Raw genomic sequence first — 27,515 nt, forward strand, 5'->3', positions numbered from 1 at the left:
GTGGGGCGATAGGTCCTTTGCTGTTGCTGGCCCTAAACTCTGGAACAAGCTCCCCCCTGACATTCGTACTGTAACAGACCTTGTACTTTTTAAAACAAAACTTAAAACTTATTTGTTTAAAATGGCTTTTAATACACAGTAGTGGTGCAACAATTTTACTCTTTCTTCTGATGATTTTAAGTAATCATATATAGCTTATTGTTTTTATGCTTCATGTTTTGTTTTTCTTCTTACTCTGTTTTTTGTTGAATGTGGTGTTTGTTTATTTGTACCTGATGTGAAGCACTTTGGACACCTGGTGGCTGCTGTAAAGTGCTATAGAAATAAAGTTTGATTGATTGATTGAAAAATATATTATATTTTGTAGTATCTAGTTTATTTTTTGACTCTGTTTCACCATTTTTTACTTAATCAACAGATAAACAAACTAAGCTAACAACAATCATTCCAGAATGAACTAGCAAACAAATCAGTTTTTTAGTTATGATTTATTTCTGAGTGTGACAATGTAGAGGGCGCTGTTTCTCGTGTTGTGCCTCAATCATTATCATGCCTGATCTATGAGTCGAGTGGGTGTCAACAAACTCGCTACAGTCAACGCCGACTACCGAAACTTAGCAGTGACCGATTTCACACACAACAAATCAGCGTGACATGGAGCCTACTAATTTACAGGTAAATATATCCACTCAGAAATCATCAGTAAATGTGATGGCAATGTCAGTTCACCAAGTGTTATGGTTTGTAATGTTTAAATGCCGTAATAATTTTCTTCGTAAAAGTATAGAAAGAAACCACTTTCACATTCACCACTCTCGCAACCATGTTCATTGTTTAAGAATAAAGTTGAAGTTGGAGTGATTTAAGTTATCTTTGAGTACGCAGTTCATCGTAATGACAGTGGTTATGTTTCAATACCTAGTGAGCTGCCTGCTTAGACAGCAAGTAAGTTAGTGGTTTCGAAAGCTCATAGGATGCCTTCAAATGCTGGCAAAGACAGGCAGACAGCTTTCTAGTTTTTGAGCCGCGACCATAACACCGGATATTATTGACATATCGAGGATATTATCAGTTCAGGAACAATTTTGCTGTTGAAGTGTGACGATTATCTGAAAAGTATTTTCAAGACGTCACTCATCCCCCGAAATGAAACATTTATGAAGAGCAGGTATTTGCCATATTCACTGGTGAATTTAACATAGCCTATTCGTGTGGTTCATTATTTTCATCTCATAAATCATTACACAGGCACATTTAATAATAGTCATATTATATGATAGTCATGATAATGATGTCAAAAGCCACATTAGGCTATATGTCACTAGACATTTATGTCTTGTTACATTTGAGATTTTTTAAATAAATAATAATCTGAATCTCTATAAGAATCATGATAATCTGAATTCATTATTATTCAATTATGTGCCTTATCAGATTCATTATAATTTTAATATCTATTAAAGTTAAGTCACTGATACTTTTGTACTTCTAGTCATAAATTACTTCATATTATTGATTGACTCAACACAACCATGCTAACAGTTACATAATTGTTATATAGCATTATTTATTCATAATTAAATATTAAACTACATGCTGTGTAGTGATGCTTTATTTATGTACACACTTTAAAATCTCTGCATAGTGTCTTAAGATGTACCTTACTCACCTTGTGATTATGTGTCTCAAAAATGTCTTAAATGTACAAAAGTCAGGTTATAATGAGTTAATATAAGCAAATTGCACATGCTTCATTTTACAGAAAGCTATAGCTATAGCCAACAAAGCTTCACAGGAGGACCAGGATGGAAATTATGAGGAGGCTGTTAAATCTTATCAACATGCAGTGAAATATTTTCTGCATATAGTAAAACGTGAGTGCATAATATATACAATTTACAATGGTGTCTTGCCATTTTCTTGCAAATGTAACCCTTTGTTTTCCATATAGGTGAGCCACAGGGTAAGGAGGGGAATCAGAAGATCAGAGATAAGTGTAAGCAGTATCTCGACAGAGCAGAAGAGCTCCAAAACTATCTCGATAACAAAGAGGTTACTATCAAATTATCACAGTCTCTTTGTGTATTGAATATAAATGTCCAAGCAGTTCAACTTTTATTTTCTGTGACAACTTAGAAATTCGGAAAGATCATGCTGGAAGACATGATCATTTAGAAAGGTGTGCTGTTTCCTTGTTATGTACAGTCTTGATAAACTGCCTGTCTTCAGCAGTTTAATAACAAATACTGGACACTAATACATCTTTGGTCACTAATATTACTTTGGTCAAATAGTAAAAAACACATTTTGACCAACAATTAAACCACTTCGAGAACACTAACAGTGCATTGAAGCATGGTGGCAGCATCATTCTGTATCATGGACTGAAAAACATGCAGTGGGAAAATTAAGCTAAGTAAATACATTGCTGAAGGGAAAACGATATGTGGTCTGCAAAATCACTGGACACACTAAAGTAGTTTAAAATCAAATGGAACATTATAGACATGGCCTAATGGTAGTGCAAGAGCTCCAACACATTATGCTGTGCTCACATACGGTTGGTGTGAGTTTGAATCCAACTAGCAACATTTCCTTTTCTTATTTCCTGTCATTTACTGTTCCTGGAAGCCAAAATGTAGTGGGATTAGAGATCACTGTATGGATTATATTATTATTATATTATTATTTATTTAATAAGTATTTGAAGTTGACTTTGCTTTGATGGGGTTGTGAACTGCTTTGACCTTTCTTCAGTCTCTAATCTTTTTTTGTTTTACTGACAGCTGGAGAGGGGTCTCACCATATTCTCTGTGAACTGAAATGGTCTGCAAATTTAATTATGTGATTTTTTGTGTGACGTTTGTGTGTCAGAAAGATAAACAGCAGTGGACTCAGGACATAGCCCTGGGGGTCACCAATAGTAATGAGCAGGTAGGAGTCTTACTTTGTATCCTGACTGTGGTCTGTTGCTTAGTCTTAGAGGTGCTTCTGCCAGGTATGCCATGGCATCCTGTGGTTTTGCTTGTAAGTAGCCTATATTAGGCCCTATATGGGGCCTAATGCATTATGTGCCAAGTCTCTTAAAACACTATGAGTAAGTGCAATGTGTATAGTGCGTTTGTAAAACATTTTATTTCGGCAGAACACACAGATGATGTTGAATGCTCGTAAATAAATAAAAAATATGCTTATTGTAGTCAGAAGGTGTAGTTATGGCAGATGAGCTGTTAGAGCTGATGACGACGTGCTAATCAGCAAAACCTTGACCTCTTGATCTAAAGGTCTGGTCATTTAATTTAATGTCTAATGTAAGAATGTAGTGTCTGGAAGGCAAGTGAGGTGGTTGTTCCACCATTAGACAGTGATTCATTGCATGCTTTTTCACCGTAGGGTATTTTTGTTGTTTTAGTTTATTTTCAGGGTGTTGGCTTTTTTTAGGTCTGGTTCTTTTGCAAGTAAAAGGTTTAGTCTTTGCTATCCTAATTACCCATATGTCACCAGATCTGACAGCAGTAATCATAGATTATAACAGATATTGAAACTCAGCCATAGCTCCAGGTTGTGGGATATGGGTGGGTTTTCAGGGACCTGGAGGGGCCAATGTATGAGTATTGGCCCCTGAGTATTGGAGTATTTGGTGGCTAAAGGTACAGTAACATTAGCAAAAATTTGTGTGAAAATTAGCTACGTTTTCAGTTGGTATGAAGCACAGCTTACACAGATGTAACTTTCAAACCGAGCAGCTTTCTGTTGGTCGACAGGGCGAGTCCACATGACCAACAAAATCTGTGCGGGTAAATCTTCCACTCTAAATTGCAAATTGCATTGATTCCTATTTAAAAGACAATTTGAGTTTTTTTGCACCTTAATTCATATGAATACGTACACCCTCAATTGTGTATTTTCGCAGGATCTGCTTACGCCCCACTGATGGTCATATTTAGAGGTGGGCCATCATGCTTATTTTTCTTTTTTGTGTTAGACACAACAATGCTTCAACTTTCAAGAGCGATGAAGCTAAACTGTTCATAAAAACCATAACGGACCGTTCTCTAAATTTGCTGATATTTAATATTTCTCAGCTACCAATATTACCTCACTACAGTTATTTTTAAAGTGAAAATTAAATGTTGTTTACATACGATTGCACCGGTGTTTTTAGGGGACTGAATGAAAATTAAGAAGGCTTGGTGATGTCAAGTTTTGTAGACAAGCATTTATTTATTTTTTTTCATTGATGAATCATGTGCAATAAGTCTAGGAACTTGCATATTAAGAAAATATAAAGGGTCTACTTTGATTTTATGTTTATTATAAAGGCAGTGGACCACTTACACTTTTTATACTTTCATCATTTTGTATATATCCATTGTATGTTTGGTTATACTACTTTCTATTTTTTGTCTGTTCCATAACTTTTTTTTGTTTTGTTATATTTTCCTTTTTGTTATGTCACAACATGATTCTAAAAGAAATAAGCGTAAGATATTTATATTATTACTAGCCTGTCATGTTGCAATATAATACCTGACAATGTGTAAGCAATGTTATGGCTCATGATTGTAGGTGACCTTTCAGTTTTACAATAGCAACACTTGTTTATAGCTCAGTTATCTTGCTGATGACTTCAGACCATATCACTTTAGTAACACACTGGCCTTTCTGTGTAGCTGTGAATGTGCATTCTAGTAATTAATACGGAAGCCAATTTAATAAAAGTGATGAGACTGGAGTTAGTTATCACTCTTCTCAGAGTGGGCTGGGAAATATAGGTTACATTGACCACTATAAGGGGTAAGTTGTCACATGGGGACTGGTCATTAACTGGTTATGGTCTGGAAACCAAATGTGTCTAATCAGTTGAGGGAAACAATGCCAAGGCATAATTAACTAAAATTAATGTAATGTAATGCATATATATATATATATATATATATATATATATATAATTCTTTTTTTGGCAAACATTACATTAAATTGGATTAAAAATAAAATCTTCTGTCCTGATGTTTGAATATAATGTTTGATGTTTGAATATCTGACATAAAAAATTAGTGTGGTTTTATTGTGTTCACTTATTTACCCAATATATATTAGAAGAATACAAAAAAAATATGAATAATAATGAATAATATCAAGTGCTTGAAACCAGCATCAACACAAAACCACTAAAGAAAACAAGCATTTGGACCTTTGACTATAAACCTTATAGTTGCTCAGATAGCCTATAGATTCCCAGCTAGTCTCAGTCTCCCCAATGAATTGTTTTCAAGTGACGTTAACTGTAATCATTGTAACATTGTAAATTCAATAGCTTACAAGCAAATGGTTGCAGATGATTTGTACAAAATCTGATATACTTCCGGTAAGGCAGTTACACTTTCTTATGTTTGGTGGCATTAGCTTGAGAGAATCCTTTTGTTTTTACCCACAATAATCGTTAATATGACGACAACAACTTCTATTACGTAAGAACAACAGTCTTTATCTTTTGTTGCTGAAACCAGAGGTGTTTTTTCAGGGCGCGCCAAAGAGGCTTGTCTTACACGTATGACGCATGACATTTTTGGAACACGTGAGCGAGGAGGCGGAAGTGACATTCGACATTTTAATGCGGAAGTTGTTTTTTCCTCTGTTATTCAACGATCTCAAAACTAAGCACTGAAATTCCTAAATCTGCAATAATTGTTGTTTGTTTGTTAAATCGTGTTTGTGACAGTTAATATAACACTGTCTTTATATTTCCGAAACACGTCGTACGTTCTTGATTTTTTCAGCCCCTATGGCTGCCAACAACAACTTACAGGTAAGTTAGCAAACAAATTAGCTCATAGTTTTTCAACTGACAGCAATAATGTTAACTTACAGATTTAATTAAGATAAGTACTGAGTCTTGAACGATTTGTAAATTCATACATTTGAAAGCAATGATTTTGTAGTAACGTTAAACATGGCGAAATGATCGCTCATCTCTTACTAGCACCCATCATGTTTTCTTTAACTTGTTAAATTTATATACTAACAAACCTGTTAAGTTCGTAATCAGGCCTAACTGATTGTACGTGAGATTATAAATGGCATTTTGAACGTTAATAAGTCAGGTTAAGATCAGATGAGCTAACGATACGGTTGGGTTTGACCATTGTCTAGTGTGAAGTTTAGATCTAAATTTAGTTTTGTGTTTATGAATACGCCTATTAATTTTAGACTCATAGTTCTGGTGAATTCCTAAGCATTATAGTTTTTCTTGGAGGACTGATGCCACATCCATCATTTTGGTTTGAGAATGAGGGTTTGCTGAAGTGTCTAATTTATGTGCTTTCATATAACCATAATTGAAATCCTCCATACATTTAATTTTAAGACAATAAAACTGCGTTAATTAATTAACAGCCACATTGCATTTTTCCCCTCAAACCCATTCTGAAACAATGCTATGATATTTCCCACACAGAAAGCTATAGATCTGGCCAGTAAGGCATCTCAGGAGGATAAGGCCGAAAACTATGAAGAGGCCCTGCGTTTATATCAGCATGCAGTTCAATATTTCCTACATGTTGTCAAATGTAAGTATGCAGCAGAAATTAAATATCATCCATCAAGAAGAATGATTTTAGCTTTGGAAAAACTATATTATTCCTGTCATATTATTTGTTTGTGTCCAGACTGTAATAGTTTGATTGTTACTTTATAGTTACACATTGTAATTTATCAGTATGTTAAGCAGAATACATCACAACAGGGAAGGCTTTTTATATCTTTAACTCTTTTTATGTTTATGTTTATTTTTTTACAAAGATGAAGCACAGGGTGATAAGGCCAAACAAAGTATCCGGGCCAAATGTGCCGAATATTTAGACCGGGCTGAAAAGCTGAAAGAGTACTTGAAGAAGAAAGAGAAAGCCCCTGCAAAACCAGTGAAGGAGTCCCAGTCCAGTGACAAAGGGTGGGTGTGACTGAATAATTATATGCAAAACATACATTCGAAATGTGTGCTCGATTTCTGTGAATCGGCTAAATATCAAAATGGCAAATATTAGCCAATTGTTTCTGAGCACGATAACATGTCCAGTCTGAATGCCCTGTTTAAAAAAGCATCTAATCTGGCTCTGATAGACCCCAATTGACCCTTCGCAGGGAGTTTGATTGACAGGCGATCTGATCAATCATCCGCCATTTTTGTCCGACAAAGCAGTCAGGAGAGTTAGTAGATTAACGTTGGAGGATTTGAACTTGAAAAACGTTGTGTACTGACGTCTTTCCACAACAAACAACATTCCTTCTTATGTTCATTCATGTTTATTTGATGCTGTAAATTAACTAGAAGGTTCACGAGCAGCTTTAACTGAGGCTCTACAGCGATCTGTCAGACACATTAAAGAGTTGGAACATGGCGTGTCGTGAGAGCGGCGTGGCTTGTCAGTCAAAGCAACAGTAACTAAAGGGGGTGGGTCTTTGCGAACGGTCAATTGTAAAGCGCTTCCTTAAAGGCTGACTAATCGATTGGCCATTCAGATAACCCATATTTATTTAAAATAGTAGTTTTGCATATCCCTAACTGCTAGTGTGTGTTCACATGTCAATACAAAGGTATGTTAGCTACTGAGACTGTTTTGTTGCACATTTTTCTGTGATTAATCATACCTAACTTTAAAATTTGTAATATATTTTTTATTTTGTAATACATCATTTCATACTGAAACTCCAAATTAATGTAGAAACAACATAAAGAGGGTATATATTTTAAATATGTTATTCTATTTTTTAAAATATTTATTAGGGTTGTCAAAATGAATGTGTTAACGCATGTATTTAATTTTCAGTTTAACGTGTTAATATATTACATGCAATTAACACAGCATCCATTTTTTCCCGTCATCCTTTAGCTAGTGTTACATAATGTTTACACTCTTATTCGTACAAATGCTTTTAAACCATTCAAGCACGATAAGACACAAAAGAGAACGCAGTGCGTTACGTCTGTGAATCTCCTGTCTGTGTGACACACACACACACACACACAGGAAGCTGCTTGAGACCGCGCGCTGGTTCTCTTTCACGCTTGAACGGACAAAAAGACACAAAATGATGCCCGTTTTGTCAAGTATCCTTGTATACACAGTCTTAAATGAGTTAAAGTTTTAAATGAACATAGAGAGTTGTGAGAAAATGGATGTCAAATTCGTGTCGTGCGGCAGGTCTTAAAGCGGCAGCAGTCTAATAAAACTGCTGCTGTCTATCATGTTGATCAAAGAACAAAAGAAAAATAGAAAATCCCTCACTGCTTTCAACTGAATAACTTTTGTAGCTTTAATAAAAATGTATATTTAATTAATAAATGATGCAGTGAAGACTGAATTGTTAGAACTTTATTTAATTTATGGACATTTTTTACCTGTTAGATCAAATATTTAAAATATAATCTCTTTGTTTCTACATTATTTTGGAGATTAAATGTGAAATTGTCAATACAAAAATATATTAAAAACTTTAAGTTGTTAGTTGCGATTAATCACGATTAATTACAGAAAAATGTGCGATTAATTAGTTAATTTCTTTTTAATCGATTGTCAGCACTAATATGTATTTATAAATATTATATTTCTTTGTTTAATGCCATCTTTTACTAAGTACTATGAATGAAGGCTAATATTACAGACAGCAATACAGCTATTGATGTCTCTATTAAATGGAAGTTGTCTTGTATTTTAATAAATAACGTTGTAATGACACCATTCTCGCTTCCAATTTTATACCACAACATAAACTGTTTGACTAACTAATATAAAGTTACATTTTAAAAGACAAGTAAACAATCAGTAATACAATAAGAATAAATAAACTACCAGTAATAGCACAAATAAATACAATAGATAATGAACAGTGACTACGTTTACATGCAATAACCCGTTCAAAACCGGAATATTAGCAATAACCCGGTCGCGCACGGCCATGTAAACACCGGCAAAAACACGGATATGCTCATATCCCGGTTTTTAAAAACCCGGATATGATCCCTGGGGTACCCCTTTTCTAACCCGAATATTTGGTCATGTAAATGCCTATCGGCATATCCCCATCAAAAGGAACATTGATTTGTGTTCTGCGCATGTTCTATCCGCAAGGAATCTTGGTCTTTTGAGGAAAGACGACGCATACAAAAACCCGCGTGCAGTATACCGGAAGTAAACAAGAAGTAGAGGTAAACATGGCGAGACGCAGCACAGCACCACACTTTTAGAGCGAGGAGGAAAGCGCAAACAAAGGCGATCGCTATCTGCCCCGAACTATTCATTATCCGCGTGCTGCTGCTGTTGTTGTTGTCTTTGGATACAGGAAGAAGAATAGGAAATGACGAATATTGCGTCTTAAGGTTGTCCGTACGTCCAGACGCTAACCATGCGTCGGCGTTTACATCGGGATATTGCCAATTAGAGCCCTGCACGGGCCAAAAACTCCAGCCCTAGCCCGGCCCTGGCCCGTGGTGTTCAAGCCCTACCCGACCCCAGCCCGACAACGCCTGCAATTTTTTCAGCCCGAACCCGACCCGACCCGAGACCAACATCAATCACTTTTAAGCTCTCTCTGACGCGCGCGCTCTTTGACGCGCTCTCTCTCTCTCTGACGCGCGCTGTCTCTGCTACACACGCAAACACACGTCGCGCGCTCTCTGATGCGCGCTGTCTCTGCTACACACGCAAACACACACACGTCACACGCTACTAAGAGGTAAACTTTTATTATAGGCCTGAAACATCATGCCCAAAAATATTGGACAAACCGTCCATTACACAGAAGCATAAACATGAAGGGAGAATATAGTGCTATGGGATCAAACCGCAAAAATAAGTAAATAAACGGCCTTTGAAGTATTTCTTTGGTTTTTTTCTTTGGCTTTCTTTGCTTTTCAGTAACTGAAGTGTCACCTGTTTAATGCACGTGAGTGACGCGCGCGCGTTCGTGTATGCGTGTTGCGTTTGTGTTACTTTCTTAGGTGATGTATAATATTTATAATATAATCAATATAACAATATTTCATACACACTTCGTGACGTGTGCTCTGCTGCACGTTAATTATATACACAATGAGGAGAGAAGCTAAAATAAGCCCGAGCCCGACCCGAGCCCGATCTGTAAAAAAAAAAAAACGGCCCGAGCCCGGCCCGAATGGGCTTAGCCTGTCGGGCCCCGTCGGGCCCCGACGGGCTTGCAGGGCTCTATTGCCAATTGATTACAAATTCCATGTATACAGGAGTAACTCTCTCTGCTCACGCATGTAAACGGGTTATTCCGAATGTTTCAGAAACCCAAATAGTGACCTTAACCCGACCATAATCCGAATTTTAACAGCTTGTAAACGTAGTCAGTAATGAAATAAACATCTTTTTTAAAAAGATTTTTTAGGTAGGGTTTCGGTTAGAAATACAGAACTACAAAAATTTAATTTACGTAATGAAATGTTAAATTAAACATTGCATAGTCTTCACTGTATGAATTAATTATTGATTATTGTAATTAAAGTTACTAAAGTTAGTGAAGAGCAATGAGTTTTTTTCTTTTTTTTCTTTTGTTTTTTGATTAACATTGAGACAAATAGAAGCAGGTTTATTAGGCGGCTGTCACTTTAAGACCTGACGCACATAACGCGGATCCGACGCACATCCCATTTTCTCACAACTCTTTACAATCAAGACTGCGTTTGCGAGAGTACTCGTAAACAATTTTTGTGTTTTTGTCAGTTTAAGTGTGATAAGAAAAGAGAGATCTCATACCCATACTGTCTGTAAAGTGGCTTTTTGCGTGCATTTCACATTGTGTTTTTAACCCTAGGAATGAGAGCGATGGAGAAGGAGATGACCCAGAGAAAAAGAAATTTCAGAATCAACTCTCAGGTTAGTTATTCCCCATTCAGACGCTTTCTTCTAAATACTACAAAATACTACGAATTTTGTTTTTCACTTGTTAGTACTTTTATTCTTAAGTAAAAACTAAGCAAAAACAGTCCTTTTTTTGTTAATACATTTGATGTTTCTTCGTTTTAATTTCCAACAAATCTCTGTTAAATCTTATTGACTGATTCAAAGACCGGTTCTTCTGTCACAGGAGCCATTGTCATGGAGAAGCCGAACATTAAATGGAATGATGTCGCCGGGTTGGAGGGCGCCAAAGAGGCTTTGAAAGAAGCCGTTATTCTGCCAATCAAATTCCCACATCTCTTCACAGGCAAGTGGCTTTTTCCTGCCTGTATTAAGAATATCAATTAATGGGTTAATGCTTTCATGTAACACTCTTAAAGTTTTAAGTATTTAATGGTCATCAATGCCAATTTGGTCCTGTTTACACCTGGTATTAAGATCTGTTTTGGTCAATCGGATCACAAGTATACGAGGCAGACACATTCCTGATTACACCTGTTGTTTTAATTAGTCTTTTTTGTCCACTTTTTAACCACTTCTGTCCTGATTTCTTTGAGGGGAGTAAATGGGTGGGTATATGTATGAGTTTTTTCAGATCTTTCGATCTAATGGATGAAATAAGCTCACAAAATTTACATATGAACGCGACCAGAGACGATGTAAAAACATACAGAGAGCAGAAGCTTTAGTTTAGGTCAGTAGGTGGAGAGTAGATGGTCTCTTGTGACTGTTTGAACGCATTCGACCACATGAGCGTTTACACCTCGAAAGCAATCCGGTCGAATGTGTTTTCGACTACCTCTGGAAGTGGACAAGCTCAAAACGTTTTAGACCCCGTTTACACCTGTATTTAGCAATGTCCACTTGTGATCTGACCGACCAAAACGCATCTTAATACCAGGTGTAAACAGGGCCTAAGTGTCTTGTGCTTTGCTCAGTAGTTTGAACTTTGTGTAAAGGGATAATTGATAGCTGTGTGTGTATCCAAAACTACAACTGTACCAATACTTCATGAGTGACGTTGACTGCTAATAATCCAAATTGTTTCTGTCTCAGGTAAAAGAACTCCATGGAGGGGCATCCTTCTGTTCGGGCCTCCAGGAACAGGCAAATCTTACCTGGCCAAAGCCGTAGCGACAGAAGCCAACAATTCCACCTTCTTCTCCATTTCTTCCTCAGACCTGGTATCCAAATGGCTGGGAGAGAGTGAAAAGTGAGTCTTGTGAGGAATGGTGATGGTTACCTTTACCTAAGGAGTCTGGATGTTTGCTAGAAAATGAACATCTGAAATATGTTTAATATATATTTTTTTATATTACAAAATAATGGATAGAAAATGAAATGCCATGTGATGTGCAACACTGCAGAAACTGTATTGAAGGTGCATCTGCATCTGTGGGGTTTTGGACATGTTTTGTACAGCTTTTATGAGGATCTTTGAACAGAATTTGGTATCGAGCAACCTTGACTCACCAACTGACCTGTAAATGAAAGCCAAAATGCTTAAAACATTTAATTCTTGATGGCTTTATAATTAGTTCTCATGGCTGTGCATTCTGTATAATTTTAGGAAATGATACAGAATACTGGAAATATCTACATTTCTGATTGTTGAAGTTGTTTGTCACCTGATTAAATGGTTAAAATGATGTCACGTGACGTCTAAACGTGTCCTTTTACCTCCGCAGGCTGGTGAAGAACTTGTTCACGTTGGCCCGAGAGCACAAGCCCTCTATTATCTTCATAGATGAGATCGATTCACTCTGTGGCTCCAGGAGCGAGAATGAAAGTGAAGCAGCTCGCAGAATCAAAACAGAGTTTCTGGTTCAGATGCAAGGTGAGAATATGTTATGACCGTCTGTTACAGGGATGTTAAATCCAATCCTCCAATCCTAATAAAACACACCACAAAGAAACGAAATGAACGAGTAAATGGCTTGTTTGTCTGAAACACATTCTGAATCAAAAGTGATGTAAAATCATGTAATCAAAATCACTTTCATTTTTGTCTTTAGGATGTGTGCTTTTCAAATATAATTGGATTTGAATGTATTAATAAAACAAATACAATATATTATATTTCTTATAGACATGAATATTAAGAAATTATATTCATATCATTTTTGCATAGTGAGATTATTTTCTTGACATTTTCTATGCCCTTTTGTCATATTTAAGATAAAAGTAATACATTTTTAAATAAGTGATTAAAGAAGGTTTAATACTTTTTTAATGCAAATCCATGTCTTTATAGGTGTTGGTACTGACAATGAAGGGATCCTGGTTCTGGGAGCCACAAATATCCCATGGACGTTGGATTCTGCCATCAGAAGACGGTAATAATTTGTTTCCATGAATGACTGAATTACCATGATGAAAACTGAAAGAGATCAGTCTGAGAGGAGTGATTGAGTCTATCACTTAAAGATTATCTCATTAAACTCTGTGCCAGCGTGACGCATCATGTTTTCATGACATCACTTGAGTCACATCACCAAGGAACAGGTTTCTCAACTCTTGTAGCTCATAACTGAGCCAGAAACCATGAATCATGTGGAATGTTACTATGAAAGATGTACAGGTCTCAGTATTTTATTTATGTGGACAATTTTGAAATCCTGGACGTTTGAAATTATGTATGGGTTGGGGTCAGTAAGAAATGAATACTTAATTAAATTAATATTCAGCAAAGATGCATTAAATTGATCAAAAGTGACAAAGAAATGTTTCAAAATAATTCTATTTCAAATGAATGCTTTTTATTCATAAAAGAAAAAGGTTTCACGGTTTTCACAGAAATATTAAGCAGCACTTACTGTTTTCAACATTGATAATAATAAGAAATGTTTCTTGTGACACTGAAGACTGGAGAAATTATGCTGAAAATTCAGCTTTGCATCACAGCAATAAAATGTATGGTTTTTACTGTATTTTCAGTCTAATAGATTCAGCCTTGATGAGCATAAGCGAGATCTTCAAAAAAACTTGCCGACCTTAAACTTTTGAACTGTAGTGTATCACTATGTATAAAACACCTAGACGTAGGTGGTGACGTATAAGCTATGATTTCCTAAAGCTACATTTGTGCTATTTCATATATTTGATTTGTTGGTAACACTTTATTTTACAGTGCCCTTGTTACCTATATTATTCTTATGGTAGTAATTATAACAGTAAGTTATGCATAATTACAAACAGCTAACCCTAAACCAAACCCTATAGTAAGTACATGTTAATTAATATTACTGAGTATTTAAATGCATATTTACACTGTAACGAGGGCACCTTCAAATAAAGTGTAACTCATTTGTTTGACGATTGTTGTAATATGTGAAAAATAGTAACAGTCCATCTACCACTTTTAACTGCAAGTGTTTGTTCATTGTTCATCTTCTGTGTTGTTGTGTTTAGATTTGAGAAACGTATCTACATCCCTCTGCCTGAAGAGCACGCTCGCGGGTTCATGTTCAAGCTAAATCTGGGCAGCACACCTAACGTTCTCACCGAATCAGACTTCATGACTCTGGGCAAGAAGACGGACGGTTACTCTGGTGCTGACATCAGCGTCATCGTCAGAGACGCTCTCATGCAGCCCGTCAGGAAGGTTCAGTCTGCCACTCACTTTAAACGGGTGAGTCCTGCCAGACACCATTGCGTTAAAGGGGGGGTGAAATGCTCATTTTCACTCAATCTCCTGTTAATCTTGAGTACCTATAGAGTAGTATTGCATCCTTCATATCTCCAAAAAGTCTTTAGTTTTATTATATTTATAAAAGAAAAATAGGCTGTACCGAGTCTTTCCGGAAAAAAAACGAGCGTCTGGAGGCGGGCCGTGTGGGCGAAGCCAGAGCCATAGAGAGAATCCGTCGATCTGGGCTTTGTTTATAAAACATTCATCGTCGAAATGCAGGGAACAAACAGTCTACACAACTCGTTTTTGCCCCGGAAAAACAATCTGCATCCACTGTTCCTAACGCTGGGTTCTTTGGGAACACTATGCAGCGCTGCCGATGATTTCCTGTTGAAGCGCGTTGATGTGCGCGGTCTCGCTCTCCTCTGGTCGACGTGTGCGCGGCCGCGCTTTTCCGAGAGAAATGCTCATATAAGGAGTTCCACTCTGGTCTACGTCATTAGATCCACGGTCGAAAAAAAACCAGCCGAAACTTGTACCAACCCGGAAGTAAGATTTTCGGCACAGAAATTCTCCGTTATTCGTCCAAAATATTTTTTTAAAACTTTGGCCATGTTAAGCATGAGAATCCATCTCTTTAACACTGTAAACAACTCTGAATACATGAAACACCATTGTACCCCCCTTTAACGCTTTAAAAAACGGAAATGGAGCAAATGAAAACTTGTGAAATATGTGTCATATTAATTAATTGAAAATGAATTACCCTCCCTTTCTAACTGAAAATATTTTTTTCTTTCATTAGGTACGAGGACCATCAAGAGATGATCCAAATGTCTTAGTGGATGACCTGCTAACCCCTTGCTCCCCAGGTGATCCACAGGCTATAGAAATGACTTGGATGGATGTTCCTGGAGAGAAACTTTTGGAGCCAATTGTTTCCATGGTGAGCATGTTTTTAGTTCTCTTTTGTTTTTTGTTTTCTTACACCATCAGTACACACCATTGACCGTTCACAAAGACCCGCCCCCTTTAGTTACTGTTGCTATGTCCGACAAGCCACGTCGCTCTCACGTGACACACCATGTTCTCACGCAGTGAAAAATACATCGTGGAACAGAGAGGACACTGACAACGCGCTGACAGACAGGACAGACCAGGTTACTTTATGATATGAAACAAAGTCTCACCTTTCAAATTTGGTCATTATTTTGTGAAATTTAAACAATAAATACCGTTTTGTGGCTCTTTAATGTGTCAGACAGATCGCTGTAGAGCCTCAGTTAAAGCTGCTCGTAAACCGATCATCTCTTCCTTCTAGTTAATTTATAGCATCAAATAAACATGAATGAACATAAGAAGGAATGTTGTTTCAACCGTGGAAAGACGTCAGTACACAACGTTTTTCAAGTTCAAATCCTCCAACGTTAATCTACTAACTCTCCTGACTGCTTTGTCGGAGAAAAATGTCGAATTCGACGGATGGCGGATTATGATTGGTCAGATCGCCTGTCAATCAAACTCCCTGAATGGTCAATTGTGATTATTGGTTGTAAGAAAAAAGTTATGCTGTGCTATACATAAGGGATAATGTACATCCAGTTCGGATGACTTGATGTACATTATCCCTACATATTATATTATTATTATCATCATTATTATTATGAATAAATATTACTGTTTTTACTGTGTTTTTTATCAAATAAATAAAATAAAAAAACATAAAAAAAATTCTAACTGAGCCCAAACTTTACAAACAAAATATATAAAAATATACAGTATACTCAGTGTTTATATGTGTGTATATTGGCTATTTTGCAGCATCTTTTAATGGTTGGACCAAACTGAATAAAAGTATTTATATAAAAATATTAGTGTTTCAATAGAAATGGTAATAATATTAGTATTTATTAAAAAAAGGTAGAGTAAAAAAAAAGAGAAGTTAATGAAACAATGAATGTTTTATTTCATTTTATTAAAAAACTAACTTGTGTAGATTTGCAAGAATGTTATGATACTTTAATCAAATCATCATTCTACTCTGCCCGTACCCACAGTCGGACATGCTGAGGTCCCTCACCAACACAAAGCCCACCGTCAACGAGCAGGATCTGGAGAAGCTGAAAAAGTTCACAGAGGACTTTGGACAGGAGGGCTGAACAGAGCCGGTCTCCCGAAACCAAAGCAAACAGATTGTGATCGTAACGTCCTCTCTCTTGCCCTCGCCCTCTCTTCCTTTTGTACCCATGCTCTTCCTCTGACCGACGGCCCCCCCTCAGCTCAGGCTAAATGCTAGATGTAATTTGAAAGTTGTTCTCAGTTGTTTTTAATAGCTGCTCTGCCTGCAAGGCTGCCATCAGTACCTTGTGACCATCATGCATCTTTCATTTAATCAGCGGGCTCAATCATAATAATTTGTGCTTACTGTCTGTCTATGATTAACAGTCAGAGGAGCCTACAACAGATGTCCTGTTAAACAATTAGCAAATGTAATGAGTTGTTACTTCACGCAGTGACTAATCGTTTGAAGAAATACTAATGTAACTCTTGTTTACAGTCGCATAAGTCTGAATGGACAATAATGAAGCTCCATGGCGCATGAAGACTTTTCAGCCCCATCTTAAAATGTTTTTGCTGGCTATGCTTTGTAGAAGAACCATTTAAAGTGGCTCTTTGTTGCTGCAAAGACATATTTTATGGGTGTTGGTAATGAGAGTTGTCTTTTTTTTTCCTTCTCATTTGAGAAAGTCACACTTTGAATCTGCATTGCCATTTGATGTAACACTTTGAGATCCCCATTTAACAATTCAAGCACTCTTTACATGTACTACATATGTTTTTTGTCTCCATGTACAACGTTACTTTCAGTATATTACTGTAAAACGTGATATTTCTTCACTGAGTTATGAGTTACATTATATGTTCAGGGGCCAGTGTTGGACGTTTGTAAATTCACTTGCTGAGGCTCAGCACACAATGTGCCTTTTTTGCATTTTCCTCTTGTCTCTCTGTCTGTCTCTCTCAGTCTACATATACAGATTCACACATACTGATGCTTATTGATGGATGTATACCTGTTTTTATAGGCAGAACGTTTGGGAATGATTCGATATTTGCACATTTCATTTAAAACTTTACAATTATATATCAATCTGTATACACCTCCTATGCATTTATAGGGTGTTTGGTTTGCCATTTAAAAAAACCTATAAGACGTTGTATTAGAATAACTAGTATAGAAATGTTTGGTTTGTTTTAAGGATAAGGCCTGTTAGACAGTTAAAACTAAGGGGTTTATCTTGTTCATTTTATTATTCACATGTAAATAAAGGTTGAAATGGAAATAACTTGTCTCTTGTCGTTGAAATAACAGTCAATCATGATGGCAGTGTCTTTTTTTTTTGACTGCAGGTTTTTTGACTGATAAGGGGGCTTGTTTTAGGAGAGAGGGCGTGTTTGAATCTCTGAGGCGGTCAAATTCAGTAGCTTAGACAGCGAAACGGCTTATAGAACATCTATAAAACATTTCAAGACTCTTTTACGTTAATTAAGAAAGTGACAGTTTATGAAGAGTGTTGAACTTTGGAACTTGTAGTCTTTTTCTGCACTGGGCGGGGTTAAGCGGAGGTTGAAAAAACTACAACTCCCATAATTCCTCCGCCCAAGCGCAGCATCCCGTTCAAAGTGCATAGATTCTATGTTTTGGTTCATGTAGTGAACGGAAAGAGTTAGCTTTTGCGGTTTTACGACTTCAACCTAGTATTTAATCTGCTGCACAAACCTCTTGCACATCACCAGATAGTATAAGCCCATAAACAGCTCGCCCGAAGGCCTGTTATCTTCTGTCCGCGAGACAGGGGAGTGCCTGTAATTGGACATTTAGCTTGTGAGCTAACGTCATCAGCATCAGGTTGACCCATGTCCTCTGAGAAGGCTCTCGGCTCCGCGCTCTCACACTGGCTCTCCTTTAACTCCTGGTGGCTGCTTCTGCCTTTCATTATGCTCCTGGTAGTGGCTGCTTTCATCGTGGCCTTCGTGCTGCTGCTGTACATGATATCCCCGTTAATAAGCCCCAAACCTCTCAAACTGAACGGGGCCCATGTGGTGGTAAGTTTATATAATTCTATTTTAAATAACAGCGCGCACAGATCTCATAACATCAGAAGTATAAAAGAAATGGTTGCCAATACGTTGTCTTCCATATATTGCAAAAGCATAATAATGTATTTGCATTAAACATTAATTGTTCCTGCTTATTCATAAAGTGATTATATGCACTTATATGCATTATGTGTCACGTCACTGCAATTATGCGCAATGGACCAATGCAAATGTGCATGTGACTTTTATTTGTGTCGTCAGTTGGTGAGACTATTTGTTATGACTTCATATTGTAAATGCATAGAAATATTCATGTTACAGCTCATATTTCTTACAGGAAGCCAAATAAATGCATTCTTGTACTGGTTATGCAACCATCTGTTCCAGGGCAATGGACCTTTTCAAGAGGGCACTGCATGTTTTTGCATTTGCTAAGGTTCATAGTTTATCAAGAGCTTGAACTTACCTAGTTGTAAATGAACACCATGTTGAACTCTCTAACAATAGAGAATTTGTATCTATCGGGGGACACTATGGAAGTCAATGGGGTCCATCAACTGTTTGGTTACCCATATTCTTTAAATTATATTCTATTTAAACTCATGCAAGTTTGGAACAACTTGAGGGAGAGTAAATTATGACAGAATTTTCATTTTTGTGTGAACTAGGCCTATCCCTTTAATAGTAGTCTTGTACATGTATATTGTGAAAAGTCATTTTCTCTATGGAGGATATGAACAGGATTTTTTTTATTGCAACCTTATCTGACTGTTGCTCTATGACCACTGTTTGAGAATAAATGCACATTTGGTGGCACCTGCACTTATTATTATTTGTTGGATTTTCTGGTGCCTATAACCTGGTGAATTTGTTTATATGCTCTCTCAAAGCTTTTAGCATATTTTAGTAAATGATGTGAACTGTGACTTGCTTGGTGAGTAATAAATCTGCTCTGAATATGCTGTCCATCATCAGGTGACCGGAGGCAGCAGTGGGATTGGGAAGTGCATTGCCATGGAATGCTACAAACATGGTGCCTTCATCACACTGGTGGCACGAGATGAGGTGTGTATATCATCTGTCAGTGACTGCAGTCTCGGCTGCATTTATTTGAAGAAATTATTAACAATGTTGAAAACATTGTGCTGCTTAATATATTTGTGGAAACCATAGATTTTTTTTTCCAGGATCCCTTTATGAATAGAAAAGTAAAAAGAACAGCATTCAGAATAGAAATCTTTTGTAACATTGTTAATCATCTGCACTGAAAAAAAGTATTAATTTCTTTAAAAAAAAAAAAAAAAAATCTTATTGACCCCAAATTGTTTGATCAGTAGTTTACATAATAATTTATCCTGCCTTTGGATGGTATTACATATTTGATATTCTGAAAACCATGAGTGTATGTGTGTTTACCATTGCGTACATTTTCCCCTACAGCACAAGTTGGTTCAAGCCAAGAAAGAAGTGGAAAAATGTGCCATAAATGATAAGCAAGTATGTATTTTATTTAATTTTTTTGGACATTGCACTCAAAATCAACTCAAAAATCTTAAATGGGCTTGACATGTATTGTTATGATTACCTCTAGGTGGTGCTTTGCATTTCTGTTGATGTGTCGAAAGACTACAGCCAAGTGGAGAGTGTCATAAAACAAGTATGTTTATTTTGTTTACCAATTTATAAGAATCTGTTCGCATATTATTCCATGTCAGCATTTAATCTGGTCATTATTTTCAAACATAAACTCTTATTATAATTTTTTCTTCAGATGGTTTGCGTTGGTTGCTGACTGTTGCATGTTTGTGTTTGCTATCCAGGCTCAAGAGAAGCTGGGTCCTGTGGACATGCTGGTGAATTGTGCTGGGACGTCTATATCTGGGAAGTTTGAGGAGGTGGAAGTTGACCGCTTCAAGGTAAGAGCAGCATATCATGGACATGTGCGTGGGCATTTTTGAATTGGGCTAGTAAAGGCCCTGGAAATCGAAGAGTGAACTGCTGTGATGTCTTTTCGAGCAAAATCAGGCCAAAATGAAGTTAGTTTTTGAGTTTGTTTCTGGAGTTCAAAACAGCTCCCTATAGCTGTAAATGGCTGGTAAACACCTTCAAACTACTATTATTCTGTCTTCACTTGCCATCGGAAATTTCCTACTTCCCACTTCTTAAGTCTCGATTACCATATCGTCCTATTCAAGTGATGATATTTAGCGTCCCATTCATTGACAACCATTTATACGTTCACCACGCTATCTAGATAGTCAGCTTGCTGTCGATTCTAGAATTTCAGTCATATACAGGCTTTAAATTATACGCTTTAAATGATTATTCATATATGTAAATATACATTACTTTAATGACTAGACAAGGTGAATGAAGCCGTTGTATAAAAAACTAATAAAGAAAATCAGTCAGAGCAGAAATTGTTCTCCCCTTCGCCATGTTTAAAGTTTATGGCCCGCCCAACTCGGGAACTTGGGTAAACTTCCAAGGGCTAAATACGACTTTAATACTGTAAAGCTGCTTGCTTTAAAGCAACTTTTCTGTATTTAAACATTGTTGGAAATATTTTGGAGAATGCAAGTACACAAGTCAACAAAATGTATAACATTGTTCTAGTGGTTTTTGGATAATTTAATCCCAAAAATCTTACATATTGTGCCTTTAACAGAAAATGATGGAGGTGAACTATCTGGGCAGCGTTTACCCTACCCGGGCAGTGATCACCACTATGAAGGAAAGGCGGATGGGCCGCATCATGTTTGTGTCGTCACAGGGAGGGCAGATTGGCCTCTTTGGCTACACGGCCTATTCGCCATCCAAATTCGCCCTGCGTGGTCTGGCTGAGGCCTTGCAGATGGAGGTGTGTATGTATACGTGGCGCTCGCTTAGTATGTACCATGTAGCTGTCCATTAACACTTTGATTTTGATTTATTCTTTCCTCCTGATCTTTCTTAGATGAAGCCCTATAATATCTATGTTACTGTGGCGTATCCCCCAGACACTGACACACCAGGTTTTGCAGAAGAGAATAAGAATAAGGTGAGATAATAGATTTATTTTTTTCCTGAATAGAATTAATCTCTGAATATTAAATACCTAGAATATTAGAAAAGAGCATTAATATTAATAGAATATTTAAAAATGAAGGATTTCAAATAATGCATGTCTCTGCTCTGTTACATAGTTGGATCTTTGTTCCTGAAGTAAAATATATATATATATGAAGAGGCGAGCCATCTGAAATTTTCTTCTAGAATAATCATTTTTATCAAGCTCATATATTTAAGTTCAGCAATGTCACTTAAATGACAATTCATAGTTAATTTTCATTGCCATTTAAGTGAAATTACTGAACTTAAATATATGAGCTTGATAAAAATGATCATTCTAAAAGAAAATTTCAGATGGCACTTAGAGGCTTTTGCATCTGAACTCTTCATATATATTGAGGTGGCTGTTTGTCCCTGCACAAAGTAATGCTGAGCAAAACGTGTTTTTGTCCTGCCTATGTTTTATTCTTCTGGTTTTATCTCTCTCAACGGCAGCCTCTGGAGACCAAGTTAATTTCAGAGACATCTGGAGTCTGTCAGCCTGAGCAAGTGGCAAAAATTGCGGTGAAGGATGCTGTGGTAAGTAGGGAGTGGTCAAGGAAGTCAACTACTCCAACAATCGACTATTCGACTATTAGCTTTCAATAACATGCCTTGAGACCCCTGCCTTCTGTTTTGCACTCCGTCTAGCTGTTTTTAAGCACAATAAAGTCCTTCTTTAAAGGGATAGTTCATCCAAAAATGTAAATTGTCATCTTTTACTGTCATGTCGGTCCAAACCTGTATGACTTACTTCCTTCTGTGGAATACAAAAGGAGATAATTTGAGAAATGTTATATTTATATATACGTATATATACATTAACTATTGTTTCTTCCAAATACCTTAAATACCCTTTCTTGTCTCTGTCCATTCACAGCAGGGAAATTTCACCAGCTCATTTGGTCCTGATGGCTACATGCTGTCAGCGCTGACTTGTGGGATGTCACCTGTGACCTCCATCACTGAGGGGCTGCAGCAGGTATGGCCCATTGTCACAAAACACTAAGATTCTGGCTCTAGCGCAACAGTGTCATCATATTTGACTCATTGACAATACCCTAGGAGATTGACATGGAATGACAGCTAATTATTTCTGCATCATGTCTCTTTCATCATCCTGCTTCATCTTTGTATCTTAGTAACATCTTGTTTGCATTCAGCTTTCGTAGGGCTATTTGAGTCAGTCACGCTCTTAGATATTCCCTTTGAAGATTTTAATGAGCCTCTTGACTTTTGTCCAGATCTTCCCTGACTCAAAACTGGTCAAATCAGAGGAATCAGAGGCAAATTTTGGGAGTTTTTGGTATCAAAGCATTGTAATGAATTTGAGTACGAGTACACAAGTGCAGTATCAGGCCCGATACCGATACTGGTATTGGTGCATTCCTAGGTGGATGGATAGGTGGATAGAGGGATGGGTATAGATGGATAGCTATATTGGATGGATGGATGGATGGATATACAGTGAGGAAAATAAGTATTTGAACACCCTGCTATTTTGCAAGTTCTCCCACTTAGAAAGTGGAGGGGTCTGAAATTGTCATCGTAGGTGCATGTCCACTGTGAGAGACATAATCTAAAAAAAAAAAAATCCAGAAATCACAATATATGATTTTTTAACTATTTATTTGTATGATACAGCTGCAAATAAGTATTTGAACACCTGTCTATCAGCTAGAATTCTGACCCTCAAAGACCTGTTAGTCTGCCTTTAAAATGTCCACCTCCACTCCATTTATTATCCTAAATTAGATGCACCTGTTTGAGGTCGTTAGCTGCATAAAGACACCTGTCCACCCCATACAATCAGTAAGAATCCAACTACTAACATGGCCAAGACCAAAGAGCTGTCCAAAGACACTAGAGACAAAATTGTACACCTCCACAACGCTGGAAAGGGCTACGGGGAAATTGCCAAGCAGCTTGGTGAAAAAAGGTCCACTGTTGGAGCAATCATTAGAAAATGGAAGAAGCTAAACATGACTGTCAATCTCCCTCGGATTGGGGCTCTATGCAAGATCTCACCTCGTGGGGTCTCAATGATCCTAAGAAAGGTGAGAAATCAGCCCAGAACTACACGGGAGGAGCTGGTCAATGACCTGAAAAGAGCTGGGACCACCGTTTCCAAGGTTACTGTTGGTAATACACTAAGATGTCATGGTTTGAAATCATGCATGGCACGGAAGGTTCCCCTGCTTAAACCAGCACATGTCAAGGCCCGTCTTAAGTTTGCCAATGACCATTTGGATGATCCAGAGGAGTCATGGGAGAAAGTCATGTGGTCAGATGAGACCAAAATAGAATTTTTTGGTCATAATTCCACTAAACGTGTTTGGAGGAAGAAGAATGATGAGTACCATCCCAAGAACACCATCCCTACTGTGAAGAATGGGGGTGGTAGCATCATGCTTTGGGGGTGTTTTTCTGCACATGGGACAGGGCGACTGCACTGTATTAAGGAGAGGATGACCGGGGCCATGTATTGCGAGATTTTGGGGAACAACCTCCTTCCCTCAGTTAGAGCATTGAAGATGGGTCAAGGCTGGGTCTTCCAACATGACAATGACCCGAAGCACACAGCCAGGATAACCAAGGAGTGGCTCTGTAAGAAGCATATCAAGGTTCTGGCGTGGCCTAGCCAGTCTCCAGACCTAAACCCAATAGAGAATCTTTGGAGGGAGCTCAAACTCCGTGTTTCTCAGTGACAGCCCAGAAACCTGACTGATCTAGAGAAGATCTGTGTGGAGGAGTGGGCCAAAATCCCTCCTACAGTGTGTGCAAACCTGGTGAAAAACTACAGGAAACGTTTGACCTCTGTAATTGCAAACAAAGGCTACTGTACCAAATATTAACATTGATTTTCTCTGGTGTTCAAATACTTATTTGCAGCTGTATCATACAAATAAATAGTTAAAAAATCATACATTGTGATTTCTGGATTTTTTTTTTTAGATTATGTCTCTCACAGTGGACATGCACCTACGATGACAATTTCAGACCCCTCCATGATTTCTAAGTGGGAGAACTTGCAAAATAGCAGGGTGTTCAAATACTTATTTTCCTCACTGTATATGTTGATAGATCGAAACATAGGATTAAAAATAAAGGTTCTTTATCAGCATTGATAGTTCCATTAAGAACCTTTAACATCCATGGGACATTTCCATTCCACAAAAGATTCTTTATAGTGGGAAAAGATTGTTTTAGATTATTAAAATGTTCTTCACAGTAAGAAAAACATGTCTCTTTTAAGAGCTCAACTGTTTACTGATCAGTAGATGGATGGAGGATGGATGGATAAATGGATGAATGGAAGGATAGGTAGGTAGATGGATGGATGGATGGATGGATGTATGGATTGATGATGGATAGGTAGGTAGATGGATTGATGGATATATAGGTAGATTGATATATGGATAGATATATAGGTGGAAAGATGAATGTGTAGGTAGGTAAATGGATTGATACAGTATATAGGTAGATGGATGGATGAATGGATGGAGGATAGATGGATGGATAGGTAGATGGATGGAAAGATTAATAGGTAGATGGATGGATGGATAGTCGGATACACAGTTATTTATTTTCTGTGATATGTTAAAATGGTAATATTTTGTCACCCTGTCCAGATTGTGACCATGGGACTGTTCCGCACCATCGCTCTCTTCTACCTGGGCAGCTTTGACAGCATCGTCCGCCGCTGCATGATCCAGAGAGAACAGTCCAAAGCAGCGGACAAGAGGGAGTAACACCAGCATTCCCACCACTACATTCACCCATACACCTTCACAGCACGCACAAACCCAGCCTGGCAGACATGTTTAAGTGGGTAGAAGAGGTCTACCAAAAAAAACTAAAAAACACTGTAGTTCTGTAATATTCAGGATCCCAGTCATTCCAGTGCATGCTGCATCAATATTTCAATCTCTTAAAAAACAAAACAAAACCAAGTTTATTTGCATTTAAATGAATTACTCTTTGGCTCTCACTGCCTATACTTCATTTTCATGTTTTAGAAGGTTTTTACTTCAGAAGGTTCAACACTAGAATTAAAATTCAGTCAGCTTTTATTTATATTAATGAAATGTTACCATATGCTGTACAGGTAAAAATCTGTACAGCTCAAGAACTCCAACTTCGCTTCCTTATGAGGTGACGAGCTGTCCTATGTTCTTCTGACTGGTCTGTGATGTTCGTATTCAAGCACTGTATCTTCCTGCTTTTAGATTTCATAGTTTTAAGGTATGGACACGGGGCGTCTGTGTTTTCGGATGAAACAGCCTGAGTCTGCCACTCTGCCTTATCTTCTTTGCTCTGTGTGGGGGTTTCTGAAGGAAATGTTTACCTTATAAATGTGCGTGCGTGTGTGTATTATATTTGTCTGCTTGTACGCATGCATTTAGGTGACCTCAGGGGCTTCTAAGAGTTCACTGAACTGGAGGAGGGGTCTTGATAAGCCATTGCGGTGGTGAATGGCTCGCTGGTTCGAGTCACTACACCTTTCTGCCAACAGGTGGAGCTGGAGATCCAAATGGATCAGGTGTAACCAGAGCAAAAGCCTACATATGAAGCAGCTCATGTTTGAATAATCGTAGTCAGCTATACATGTGGTTTGATGTCCACAACCCCAGAACTCTAGTATTGAAGATGAATAAATGTATCAAGAGTATTGTGTTCACGCAGGCATTTCAAATACTGTAGATGTTGTGAAGCTTGATCTGATTTGTACACCAAAACAAGCAATATGGCTTCCACAAGTGAAGTGAATCTCCTCGTTGCTCTGCTCTGTTGTAACGTAAACTGGATGGTTCTAGCATATAAACTGTGTTTTCTGATTTAGGCCTTCCAAACTTGCCCCTTGTTCTTGTTGCACCCGTTCGATGTCGTACCTTACTGACAACACAATAGCTAGAGAGAAAATGACACTTACTCATGCTGTTGTAATATTTGCCTTCCTCACGGTCACAAGCAAACGGCGAGCATGTGATGTGATCACACCCTACAGTTACACGAGCGGATGTTTATCCCTTGAAAGCCTGAATGAACAGAAAGGGGTCAATTGAAAATGAAAATGAACATTCTCTCAATATTTCTTCACCCTCATGTTGCTCAACCTGCATGACTCTCTGTCATCCGTAAAACACAAAAGGAGAAGTTTAGTGGAATGTTCATGCTGCTCCTTTCCATACAGTGATTCAAAGGGACTGTAAAAGTGGTCCGTATGACAAATTTTTGGACAAAAAAACTAAATTAAACAAAACTCTTGTTCTACAGAAAAAAGAAAGTCTTACGGTTTTGGAATTCGGGTGAATGAATGGTCAGAATTTTCATTTTTGGGTGAAGTAGCACTTCCATTCAATGCAACTCTTTATTTAAGATTTTTTTTTTATGCTGCTGTTTTCCCTAGAACATGCCTGCAAACTCATCGCCTTTCTTTTCATCTTACCTTTTCACGGTAATAGAGTCTATAAGCGTAGCTTTGCAGGGGTAACCGCTGTATTTCTGCTTTCCTATTAGCATAAGATGTAGTCAGTTTTAGAAGAGAAATTTTTCGCCGGTCCGGAGTTTGCAGGTATGCTAGAAACGATTGACCAATGCAGTCGTGGAGACCCATTCCAAGCCTTAAGAGATCCAAACACAGACCACTATAAAAGCTATAAGAGTGGACACCTCCACATCCAACTATGGCATAGATTGTGTATGGTTTACGTAGATTTGTTTCAATATGGAAAAAGACATTGTTTTTGTTTGTTTGTTCATTGGATATTTTT

The 27,515-nt window shown here is 37.5% G+C and overlaps 2 protein-coding genes across 4 annotated transcripts; both read left to right on the forward strand.

Annotated features, from left to right (window-relative positions):
- The first annotated feature begins 576 nt into the window (after nucleotides 1-576).
- Nucleotides 577-17,225, forward strand: LOC307162213 (vacuolar protein sorting-associated protein 4B). 3 transcript variants are annotated; one of them, XM_079877414.1, is made up of 14 exons: nucleotides 577-675; nucleotides 1,763-1,874; nucleotides 1,952-2,052; nucleotides 2,875-2,934; nucleotides 6,458-6,569; nucleotides 6,802-6,949; nucleotides 10,834-10,895; nucleotides 11,107-11,226; nucleotides 11,976-12,132; nucleotides 12,608-12,756; nucleotides 13,174-13,255; nucleotides 14,331-14,550; nucleotides 15,356-15,496; nucleotides 16,608-17,225. In XM_079877414.1, exons 1-14 carry the CDS (start codon nucleotides 655-657, stop codon nucleotides 16,707-16,709), a joined length of 1,587 nt encoding a protein of 528 aa, XP_079733540.1. In that variant the 5' UTR covers nucleotides 577-654; the 3' UTR covers nucleotides 16,710-17,225. The 3 variants fall into 3 exon arrangements, with proteins under 3 accessions (XP_079733540.1, XP_079733541.1, XP_079733542.1); XM_079877415.1 differs by lacking the exon at nucleotides 2,875-2,934; XM_079877416.1 differs by lacking the exons at nucleotides 577-675; nucleotides 1,763-1,874; nucleotides 1,952-2,052; nucleotides 2,875-2,934 and adding an exon at nucleotides 5,563-5,809.
- Nucleotides 17,226-18,198: 973 nt separating this feature from the next.
- kdsr (3-ketodihydrosphingosine reductase) lies at nucleotides 18,199-26,455 on the forward strand. The gene is made up of 10 exons (XM_079875484.1): nucleotides 18,199-18,657; nucleotides 19,627-19,716; nucleotides 20,092-20,148; nucleotides 20,243-20,308; nucleotides 20,472-20,567; nucleotides 21,320-21,511; nucleotides 21,608-21,691; nucleotides 22,198-22,281; nucleotides 22,622-22,723; nucleotides 25,374-26,455. Exons 1-10 carry the CDS (start codon nucleotides 18,469-18,471, stop codon nucleotides 25,491-25,493), a joined length of 1,080 nt encoding a protein of 359 aa, XP_079731610.1. The 5' UTR covers nucleotides 18,199-18,468; the 3' UTR covers nucleotides 25,494-26,455.
- Nucleotides 26,456-27,515: the final 1,060 nt, after the last annotated feature.

The sequence above is a fragment of the Squalius cephalus genome (assembly GCF_949319135.1).
Source record: "Squalius cephalus genome assembly, chromosome: 7".
Lineage (NCBI taxonomy): Eukaryota > Metazoa > Chordata > Actinopteri > Cypriniformes > Leuciscidae > Squalius > Squalius cephalus.